We start from the raw sequence: 12,265 nt of genomic DNA, 5'->3' as shown, positions 1-12,265 counted from the left end.
AACTGAAAACATCGCTGCAACATTAACTGAGATAATGGGTGTAAACAATGAACTTAGAAAAGGCTTGGCACACAGGAAGCCTGCTCCATATTAGCTGCCATCCTCTGTATTATTATTATATAATTTTCTGTGTTAAAAAACCTCAATATTCTCCACTGACAAAATTTCTTAAAAATATATTGGAGTGTGTGATGAATTGGGAGATTGGGATTGACATATATACACTAATATGTATAAAATGGATAACTAATAAGAACGTGTTGTATAAAAAAATAAATAAAATAAAATTCAGAAATTCAAAAAATATATATATATTGGAGTAAAACCCCTAGCAAAAATATTCCAATTTTTTACCTGTTAAAAAGGGTTAACCTTATTGTCAGATTTGGAATAATTAGTGAATTTGAAAAGAGACTTAGGTTTGTAGCATATGAGAGATATCATCTATTTCTATATTCCAGTGAGAAAAGGCAATTTGTGGAAAGATGTAAAATCTGTGATTTCATGCCACAATTTGATGTGAAAGGAATCACTAGACTCTGAGAAACATTATAGAACACTGTTCATCTTCCAGAAGCCCTGCTTCCTCTCTCCATCCAGGTTTCAGTTAAATGTTCCCTCTTCAGAGATGTCTTCCCTGGTTATCTTAACACTCCAGAGCCCCTACCCCAATCACCACCTGCCCGATTACTGTGTTATATATTCTTTCTATCTGTTTACTTTTCCCCCCTCTACCCCCCATTAAAATGTAACCACCTCAAGGACAGGAGCTTCAAGTGTCTTGTTCACCTCTGTTGCTCAGTGTCTAGAATCATGTCTAACACAAGAAGGTACTCAAGTGCTTTTGAATGAATTAAAGAATTCATTTTTGAATGAATTAACAAATGCATTTTATACAGGCTCAAACAGATTGAGTAACAAGCCATCTTAGTAGTCTGGGTCAATACTTCTCAGACTTTAGTTTGTGAGTTGTCCAAGAGTATTTGTTTATAATTTTGGTTTTAATTTTGAAGATAATATGATAAACACATAAATTCATTCTTTTTAACATCTTTATTGGAGTATAATTACTTTACAATGTTGTGTTAGTTGCTGCTGTATAACAAAGTGAATCAGCTATACGTATACATATATCCCCATATCTCCTCCCTCTTGCATCTCCCTCTCACACTCCCTATCCGACCCCTCTAGGTGGACACAAAGCACTGAGCTGATCTCCCTGTGCTATGCGGCTGCTTCCCACTAGCTATCTATTTTACATTTGGTAGTGTATATATGTCCATGCCACTCTCTCACTTCGTCCCAGCTTACCCTTCCCCCTCCCCGTGTCCTCAAGTCCATTCTCTACGCGTCTGCGTCTTTATTCCTGTCCTGCCTCTAGGTTCATCAGAACCCTTTTTTTTTTTTTTCAGATTCCATATATATGTGTTAACATACGGTATTTGTTTTTCTCTTTCTGACTTACTTCACTCTGTATGACAGACTATAGGTCTATCCACCTCAATTTCATTTCTTTTTATGGCTGAGTAATACTCCATTGTATATATGTGCCACATCTTCTTTATCCATTCATCTGTCAATGGACACTTAGGGTGCTTCCATGTCCTGGCTATTGTAAATAGTGCTGCAATGAACATTGTGGAACATGACTCTTTTTGAACTATGGTTTTCTCAGGGTATATGCCCAGTAGTGGGATTGCTGGGTCATATGGTAGTTCTATTTTTAGTTTTTTAAGGAACCTCCATACTGTTCTCCATAGTGGCTGTATCAATTTACATTCCTGCCAACAGTGCAAGAGGGTTCCCTTGCTCCACACCCTCTCCAGCATTTATCGTTTGTATATTTTTTGATGATGGCCATTCTGACCGGTGTGAGATGATATCTCATTGTAGTTTTGATTTGCATTTCTCTAATGATTAATGATGTTGAGCATCCTTTCATGTGTTTGTTGGCAATCTGTATATCTTCTTTGGAGAAATGTCTATTTAGGTCTTCTGCCCATTTTTGGATTGGGTTGTTTGTTTTGTTGATATTGAGCTGCATGAGCTATTTGTATATTTTGGAGATTAATCCTTTGTCAGTTGCTTCGTTTGCAAATATTTTCTCCCATTCTGAGGGTTGTCTTTTCATCTTGTTTATGGTGTCCTTTGTTGTGCAAAAGCTTTTAAGTTTCATTAGGTCCCATTTGTTTATTTGTGTTTTTATTTCCATTTCTCTAGGAGGTGGGTCAAAAAGGATCTTGCTGTGATTTATGTCACAGAGTGTTCTGCCTATGTTTTCCTCTAAGAGTTTGATAGTGTCTGGCCTTACATTTAGGTCTTTAATCCATTTTCAGTTTATTTTTGTGTACGGTGTTAGGAAGTGTTCTATTTTCATTCTTTTACATGTAACTATCCAGTTTTCCCAGCACCACTTATTGAAGAGTCTGTCTTTTCTCCACTGTATATTCTTGCCCCCTTTATCAAAAATAAGGTGACCGTATGTGCGTGGGTTTATCTCTGGGCTTTCTATCCTGTTCCATTGATCTATATTTCTGTTTTTGTGCCAGTACCATACTGTCTTGATTACTGTAGCTTTGTAGTATAGTCTGAAGTCAGGGAGTCTGATTCCTCCAGTTCTGTTTTTCTTTCTCAAGATTGCTTTGGCTATTTGGGGTCTTTTGTGTTTCCCTACAAATTGTGAACTTTTTTGTTCTAGTTCTGTGAAAAATGCCATTGGTAGTTTGATAGGGATTGCATTGAATCTGTAGATGGCTTTGGGTAGTATAGTCATTTTCAAAATGTTGATTCTTCCAATCCACGAACATGGTATATCTCTCCATCTGTTTGTATCATCTTTAATTTCCTTCATCAGTGTCTTATAGTTTTCTGCATACATATATCTTTTGCCTCTTTGGGTAGGTTTATTCCTAGGTATTTTATTCTTTTTGTTGCAGTGGTAAATGGGAGTGTTTCCTTAATTTCTCTTTCAGATTTTTCGTCATTAGTGTATAGGAATGCAAGAGATTCTTGTGCATTAATTTTGTATCCTGCTACTTTACCAGATTCATTGATTAGCTCTAGTATTTTTCTGGTAGCACCTTTAGGATTCTCTACGTATAGTATCATGTCATCTGCAAACAGTGACAGGTTTACTTCTTCTTTTCTGATTTGGATTCCTTTTATTTTTTTAATTCTCTGATTGCTGTGGCTAAAACTTCCAGAACTATGTTGAATAACAGTGGTGAGAGTGGGCACCCTTGTCTTGCTCCTGATCTTAGAGGAAATGCTTTCAGTTTTTCACCACTGAGAATGATGTTGGCTGTGGGTTTGTCATATATGGCCTTTATTATGGTGAGGTAGGTTCCCTCTATGCCCACTTTCTGGAGGGTTTTAAAAATAAATGGGTGTTGAATTTTGTTGAAAGCTTTTTCTGCAACTATTGAGATGATTATATGGTTTTTATCCTTCAATTTGTTAATATGGTGTATCACATTGATTGATTTGCATATAATCAAGAATCCTTGCATTCCTGGGATAAACCCCACTTAATCATGGTGTATGATCCTTTTAATGTGCTGTTGTATTCTGTTTGCTAGTATTTTGTTGAGGATTTTTGCATCTATGTTCATCAGTGATATTGGCCTGTAGTTTCTTTTTTTGTGACATCTTTGTCTGGTTTCGGTATCAGGGCGATGGTGGCCTTGTAGAATGAGTTTAGGAGTGTTCCTCCCTCTGTTATATTTTGGAAGAATTTGAGAAGGATAGGTGTTAGCTCTTCTCTCAATGTTTGATGGAATTCGCCTGTGAAGCCATCTGGTCCTGGGCTTTTGTTTGTTGGAAGATTTTTAATCACAGTCTCAATTTCAGTGCTTGTGATTGGTCTGTTCGTATTTTCTATTTCTTCCTGGTTCAGTCTCAGAAGGTTGTGCTTTTCTAAGAATCTGTCCATTTCTTCCAGGTTGTCCATTTTATTGGCATATAGTTGCTTGTAGTAATCTCTCATGATCCTTTGTATTTCTGCACTGTCAGTTGTTACCACTCCTTTTTCATTTCTAATTCTGTTGATTTGAGTGTTCTCCCTTTTTTTCTTGATGAGTCTGGATAATGGTTTATCAATTTTGTTTATCTTCTCAAAGAACCATAGTTTTATTGATCTTTGCTATTGTTTCCTTCATTTCTTTTTCATTTATTTCTGATCTGATCTTTATGATTTCTTTCCTTCTGCTAACTTTGGGGTTTTTTTTTTGTTCTTCTTTCTCTAATTGCTTTAGGTATAAGGTTAGGTTGTTTATTTGAGATGTTTCTTGTTTCTTGAGGTAGGATAGTATTGCTATAAACTTCCCTCTTAGAACTGCTTTTGCTGCATCCCATAGGTTTTGGGTTGTCATGTTTTCATTGTCATTTGTTTCTAGGTATTTTCTGATTTCCTCTTTGATTTCTTCAGTGATCTCTTGGTTATTTAGTAGCATATTGTTTAACCTCCATGTGTTTGTATTTTTTACAGTTTTTTCCCTGTAATTGATATCTAGTGCTAACAGCCATAAAAGGGGAAATTGACAGTAACACAATAATAGTAGGGGACTTTAACACCCCACTTTCACCAAAGAACTGATCATCCAAAATGAAAATAAATAAGGACACACAAGCTTTAAATGACACATTAGACCAGATGGACTTAATTGATATTTATAGGACATTCCATCCAAAAACAACATAATACTCTTTCTTCTCAAGTGCTCATGGAACATTCTCCAGGATAGATCATATCTCGGGTCACAAATCAAGCCTTGGTAAATTTAAGAAAACTGAAATCGTATCATAAATTCATTCTTTATCATCTAGATGATCATTTGGATGGTATGTTATTTGAACGCTGGTCTTTTTGATGTTGTTTTTTATAATCTCTCAGGCACCTGGTTGGCCCCTCTTACTTGTTTATAGGCTAATAAGAAACAAGAGAGGCAGATTTATTAGGCAAAAAATGTGTTTTTGCCTAGCAAAAGCTCAACACTGCCATGTAAGAAGTAATTTCCTTGATATTTAAATAGTTTCAAGCATAGAAAGTGATGGCAAGCTTCCCAGTTTATATAAAAAGTTACTGAAACTCTGATAGCAAATTCTGACAAATAGAGCACGTACACACACACACAAAAACTATAAATGAATCACACTTATGAGTATAAAAAAAATTCTAGATTAACAGCCAAAAGAAATTCAGAAAATCAGAAATACAAGAATGGCTTAGTGTTGGAAAATATTTTAGTATAATTGATCAAATCAGTAGGTCAAAGGATTAAAAATTTTATGATCATCTTGATAGATTCTGAGAAGGCATTTGATAATGTTCAACATCCATTCTGGATAAAAATATTTAATAACATTATGAAGAAACATTGACGAGAATCCCTTTACTGAGGCCCACTATCACTGCCACCATTTAACATCATTCTAGAACTGCTAGCCTACATAATTATTCAAGAAAGGAAATAAGCATAAATATTGGGAAAAATGGAGTTGAAACTATGCTTCTTTTCAAATGATAAGATTGGCTATCTGCAAAACTCAAGAGACTCAACTAAAAATCTATCAAAACTAGGAAGTAAGTTTAGTAAGGTGGATTGTTACAAATAAACATAAAAATTAAACAGCTTTCCAACATACAGGTAATAACTACTTGGAAAATGTAATAGAAAAATAATCCCATTTAATAGTAACAAAATGAAAAAATTTCTAGAAATAAACTTATTAAGAAAAGTATTGACAATACATGAAGAAAGTTATAAAATGTTAAGGAAGGATACAAATATTAGGCCAAAAAATGGAGATTTAATCTGTCTGCATGAGAAGATTTAATAGTAAAGATGTGAATTCTCATCAGTTTATTGTATAATGTTAACACAGTCCTCCGACTAGGATTTGCTGTAAAACTTGACAAAATTCTACAAGCATCCCAAAGCCTAGTATAGCTCCTGGTACCCAGTAAGTACTCACTTTACGGATAAATGAAAGAATACCCAGGAATAATTTTAAAACAGAATGTTTTGAGGAAGAACTTGCATTACTGGATTTAGAACACATCATAAGATTTTAATAATATTTTGCATTAAAGGTTGTAATATAAAGATCAAATCACAGAAAGTTCAGAAGTTTACACACACACAAACTTAAGATAAAGTTGCCCTTTCAAACATCCAGTAAAATTATGGATAATTTAATAAGTGTTATTTGTAAAATTGCCTCACCATTTAGAAAAAATGAATTTAGATCTCTAGCACAAAATTTATGACAATAAGTACATATTAATTAGAAAGAAGCATTATTTTAAAATGAGATAATGCAACTTTGCATATGCCATAGGACCATAATTAATCATTACAAATATGAATAGAAAAAAGAGAGGGGTGAAGAATGCAACACATTCTTATCAGTGAATATCTCTGGGGAGTAAGTATGAGTGACTTTTTCTTCCATGTGCTTTTTCCAGTTTTCTGTGATCACTTGAGAGACACAAGAGATAAGAATACAGACACTGATTTGAATCCTCATAACTTGCTGCCTGTGGTCAAATTATATAACTCCTCTGAGCCTTAATTTCTTCATCCACTAAAAATAGAGATACAAATACCTACCTTACCCATATGGTTATGTGAGGTTATAATTTTATAACTTCATTTTTAAGGTGCAAACAAAGCTTGTGCACTTGCTACTTAACTTATGTTACCTGCCTGGTCCCTCTTGGTAACTGGGTTTGCCACCCTAGTCTAGACATAAATATTTAAGAAATCCTTCTGCTAACACTTCAAACAACAACAACAACAACAACAGCAACCTACTTCACAGGTCTATTATGAGGATCAAATAGGATAATACATGTAATGCATTTAGCATAGCCTCAACATATAGTAAATGCTCAATTAATTTAGCTATTATCTCTTTCGTAATGAGGAAAATTTTATTAGGAAAAGAATACTTGAAATTGAGGCAGTGATGGTTATAGTAGGATGATTATATAGTAGGATAGTTATAGTATGACAGTATACTGCCACAGCTTCTGGGAAATCCAAACAGTGGTGGTTAAATCTAGTCTAAAATTGCTGGAGCTAATCTCAAATTTTGGATCCAGATCTTTGAATGTGAGGAAGATCCCACAAAGTGTACAGGAACTGCTGCACTGAGAGTATTCCATTAAGAAGAGATGTTTAGATTAAACTACTTTCATGTATTCTAATGTGACTAGTTACGTGGGTGCCAACTCTAGATATAAATTCTACCAAAGCCAATCAATAAATTTTCAAAAGTAGCCAAGAAATGAAAATTCTCATTTTTCCTGGAGAAAACTAGAAACTCACCCCCCCTCCCCCAGACCAAAACTCTGTGTCTATTTTAAAATAATATGATAAAGAGTGAGAGTCAGGAAGAGGCAGAATGGTCAAGAGAAAGATCTCTGGGACTTCAGAAACGAGGGTTCAAGTCTCAGCTATGCCACCAGCTGGGTGAATATATCAGGAAGCCATTTAACCTCCTGTGCCTCTGTTTCCTTATCTGTAAAGTTATGGAATTGTGTTAATGGATCACCAAGTCTTCTTCCGGTTTCATTGTTTTATAACTTTTGGATTTGAAATTAATATTCCCCAAATAGAAATATTTAATTACAATCAAGGCTGACACACAAGCCTAAAACAACAGCAACAGCAGCAACAGCAGCAACAACACAAACTCCACGAGTCAGGTGAAGTGTTGTCATCACAACTGGTGTAAATAAAGGTGCAAATTCTGCTCAGTCTCTGCCCAGCAAGCAGATCTATTAAAGTAAAGAAATCTAAATTTGGAAACTCTGATTCTTTTCCTTAGACACCCAGAATTGAAATCTTTTTCTCTGTGTAAGATTCAGGTTTATGTATATTCATTCCTTCAACCACTTATTAAGAGGCTGCAATGCAATGTGCAAGGTGCCAGGGATATCAAGACAAGCAAACCAAGTTCTTGCCTTCAGGTAGTCAAGCTTAACTGTTGACCTAAGCTTAAAACACACATTTTAAAAAGATAGTTCACCTTGTTTTTTAGCTTGTAGTTCTGAGAGAAGCTGCTCTTTTACAGCTTTAATGGCTGCTTCAGTGGCCTCAGCTATAGTATTTCTGGTTAGCGTTTCAAGGGCTTTATCAAAACGTGGTTGAACAATTTTATTGTAGTCAACTACCTGCAAAGAATATTTGAGAAAACCAACATAAGCACAAGTTACTCTGAATATTAAGCACACTGTTCATCTACATCTATTTCTATAGCTATACCTATCCATCTCAAAAATCTTAATGCTGCTTGAGGTATGTTATTCTCATAATTCAGTGATTTTTGAGTACCTGCTTTCACAGAAATTCAATATATATAAAAATATATATTTATATACGTATGATCATGTAATATACATTCAAATTAGATGTATATTTAAAAAATCAACATTTTATGTATAATCTACATACAATAAAAGTCACCCATTTTAAGTATAGAGTTTGATGAGTTTTAACAAATATATACATGACAATGACCACATTCAAAATATAGAACATTTATATCACCCCAAAAAGTTCCCTCATCCTCCTTTATAGTTAGTTCCTGGCCCCTGGCAACCACTTTGTTTTCTGTCACTATAGTTTTGCCTTTTCTAAAATTTCATATAAATAGAACCATACAGTATATAATCTTTTCCAAGCTTTTCTACCTTAGCATAATGTTTCTGAGATTCATCCGTGTAACTGTATATCTCAGTAATCTATTCCTTTTTATTTTTGAGTAGTATCATTGTATGAATATACCATAGTTTTTAATCCATTCATCATGGACATTTGGGTTGTTTCCAGTTTTGGCTATTATAAATAAAGTACCAGTGAACATTTTTGAGAAAGTCTTTTTGTGGACATTATGTTTTCACATCTCTTGCATAAATGCTGAGGAGTAGAATTACTGGGTCATATGATTAAGTGTATGTTTGACTTTATAATAAACCACTAAACTGTTTCCAGAGTGGTTAAAACTATTTTATAGTCCTAGCAGCAAAGTATGAAAATTGCAGTTATTCCACCTCATCACCAACACTTGGTTTTGTGAATCTTTCAAATTTTAGCCACCCTAGTTGGTGTGAAATCTCATTGCAGTTTAAATTTACATTTCCCTAATCACTGACAATTTTGAGCTTCTTTTTATGAGCTTATTGGTCATTCACTTACCCATATGTTTTTAAGCATATGTTCAACTTTTGCCTTAGAATTCTACATATATTTTGAATATAAGTCCTTTGTTAGGCAGATAATATACTTAATACTGAATGTTGGGATGTTAGATTTATATATGCCTTTTAAGTTTAAATAATATTTCCATACTTCTAGATTCAATTTTGCTTTTCCTTCAATATGCTTATATTACTTTATTCCATGCCAACAAAAATACATCCACACCATCATTTTTAATGGATGAACAGTATTGTATTAGATGAATATATTACAACTTAATATTTAACTAAAATACCAATTATATTTAGATATACATGATTTTGTTATTATAAACTAGGTTATGAAGAACATAGTTATGTATATGTCTTTGATAGTTTCTTCAGGAAAAACCTATAGTTCAAAGGATATATATAGATTTTAGGCTTTTATATGTATTTCCAATTGCTATCCCTAATGATTATACCCTAACCAGCAATGTATGAGAATGTACTTTCCCAATCCTAGCCACACATCAATATTGGTTGTTAATATGATTTTTCAACAGTGAAATTGACATGACATATATCTGGTTTTTTTGGCCTCTCCCTGATTATCAAGGTGATATCCTTTTTCTCATGTGTAATGGCTATTTGGATCAACTATTTTGTGAACTGCCTGTTTGCTGTCATTTTCCGTTGGGGCTTTTACATATTGATTCGTAAAAACTCTTTACATTTTAAAATTATAAATCTTTTGTCTGACACATACTGTGATGGTTTTAAGACATGTCCACAAATGCTTTAATATTCCTTTCTTCAGAAGGTGAAGCCTAATTCCCCTCTTCTTTAGTGTAGGCAGGACTTAATGACTTACTTTAAATGAATATAGTATGGTGCATTTTTCATTTAAAAAGGGAAATGGCAAACCACAGAGTGGTAGAAAATATAATGTTTATAATAAAAAAAATCTGTATATAGACAACATAAGGAACTCCTACCAATAATATGCAAAAAAGTTAAAAATGGGCAAGAGGCTTGAACAAAGTGAACAACACTTCAAAAAGCAAATATCTGAAAAACATATGAAAAAATGTTGAACCTCATTAGTCATCAGGGAAATGCAAATTAAAACATCAGTGAGATATACCCACTAGGATGGCTAAAATTAGAAAGACTGACCATAACAAAAGCTGGCAGGAATGTGGAACTCTCATACACTGCTGGTAGGATAGTAAATTGGCAGAACTAGTCTTGAAAACAGTTTGGCATTTTCTACACAAGTTGACTATGTATGTATACCTTATGTCCCAGAAATTTTACTCCTAGATATACCTTCAAACTATATAAAGATATGCATGTATACACCAAGAAACATGTACAAGACTGTTTATAGCAATGTTATTCACAATTCCCCGAACTGGAATCAACCTAAGTTTTATTGACACTCAAATGGATAATAAATCATAATATAATTCAATCAATAGAATACAATAAAACAATAAAAATAAGCTATAGCTATACTTAATAACATGCATAAATATCACAATTATAATGTTAAGTGAAAGAAGCCAGGCACAAAAAACATAAACTGTTTTAAGTCCATAAAGTTAAAAAAATATGCAAAGCTAATCTAATCTCTGGTATTTGAATGTGTGCTTACATGGTAAAACCACAAAAGAAAAGTACAGAAGTGAGTATCATAAAGTTCAGGGCAGTGGTTACCTTTGTGGAAGGAGTAAGAGGATTGATATTAGAAAGAGGCATGAGGTGACTTCTGGGGTGCTGGGGTTCAATGTCTGACCTAGGTGGTGGTTATATGGGGGTTTGTTTTGTGATATTTCAATGAGCTTCACTTTTCTGTATGTTTGTCATATTTTACAATAAAAAAGTTAAAAGCAAGTAGGAAATGTTACCCCTGTGTTTAAAAGAATTCAATAGCATTTGGAATAAATTCAAACTCCTTCCCAGGGCCTGCACTGTCTGACTACATCTTCAGCCATCTCCACCTTGTGCCGTTCCTCCTTTCACACTACATGCTCCAACCACACTGGCCTTCATATAATTCCTCTACATTCCAATCCCTCATCAAACCCTTTGGCTCTATCTTCAAATTATATCCCAAACCTGCCCACTTCTTACTACCGCTACTGCTATCACTCTGGTCTAAGCTAAAAGTAATTTCTCTTCACTTACCGAGGGTGGAGAATAAGATCATTGAGGGGAGGGGTCAAGGAACTGTCAGGTCAAGGTGTTGGGAGGGTCATCTTTGTAGATAGTGAAATCACCAAGAATTATGACAGGAATGAGTGTGTGGAGGAAGGGTCAGTGGGCCAGGAGGGGTGTAACCCAGGGAACAGGAGATGAGTGAAACCAAGAAAGGTAATGGGTGGCACAGTCTGTGTGACATAGCAGTCAAATCTGAGGGCTTTCGGGAGTGGCTATGGTCTGGAAGCTGCACTAAAGCAGCAAGGAAGACGCCTTCCCCACTCCAAGCCCAGTGGAACAATTACCCAGTTGACAGTATAAAATTAAGAAAACTGAGCACAGGGAATTCCCTGGCGGTCCAGCAGTTAGGACTCCGTGCTTTCACTGCTGAGGGCCCAGGTTCAATCCCTGGTCAGGGAACTAAGATCCCACAAGCCACGCTGTGCGGCTAAAAAAAAAATTTTAATTAAAAAAAAAAAGAAGAAAGAAACACCTATCAGGCTGCATCAGAAGAATGATTTATTAAAGCTGGAGTTTGGGGGGTTTAAGAAAAAAAAAGAAAACTGAGCACAAATCCTAAAAGTCCTAAAATCCCACAAAGTATAATCCAGTATAGATAGGTAGAAAGCTAGCTAGCTAGCTAGCTAAGTAGTTACCTTTCCCTTGTAATGTTTTGCAAGCAAATTGCTAAGTGTTGTTTTCCCTGAAGACTGAGGTCCAAATATGAACACTTTAAATGGTGGTGCTGGCATAGGTGGAAGAAGATAGGGACGTGGGTTCAATAAAAATGTTTTTAATGCTTCTTCTGATGAAAGACAGTATATTTTACCTAGAAAACTTAAAAAATGCCATTATCATAAACAACTGAAAAGAGGT

The 12,265-nt window shown here is 34.7% G+C and overlaps 1 protein-coding gene across 1 annotated transcript in view; it reads right to left on the bottom strand.

Moving 5' to 3' along the window:
* Window positions 1-12,265, bottom strand: part of AK9 (adenylate kinase 9) — a 117,850-nt gene that overhangs the window by 72,448 nt on the left and 33,137 nt on the right. Inside the window, exons 12-13 of the mRNA XM_036871935.1 lie at window positions 12,046-12,226; window positions 8,035-8,179 (exon numbers count right to left, since the gene is read on the bottom strand). Coding sequence (XP_036727830.1) covers window positions 8,035-8,179; window positions 12,046-12,226 — 326 coding nt within the window. The remainder of the gene's footprint in view (window positions 1-8,034; window positions 8,180-12,045; window positions 12,227-12,265) is intronic.

Source organism: Balaenoptera musculus, chromosome 12, assembly GCF_009873245.2.
Source record: "Balaenoptera musculus isolate JJ_BM4_2016_0621 chromosome 12, mBalMus1.pri.v3, whole genome shotgun sequence".
In the NCBI taxonomy this organism is placed as follows: Eukaryota; Metazoa; Chordata; class Mammalia; order Artiodactyla; family Balaenopteridae; genus Balaenoptera; species Balaenoptera musculus.
The sequence above is the reverse complement of the archived record's forward strand: the minus strand, read 5'-3'. Positions and strand labels throughout refer to the sequence as shown.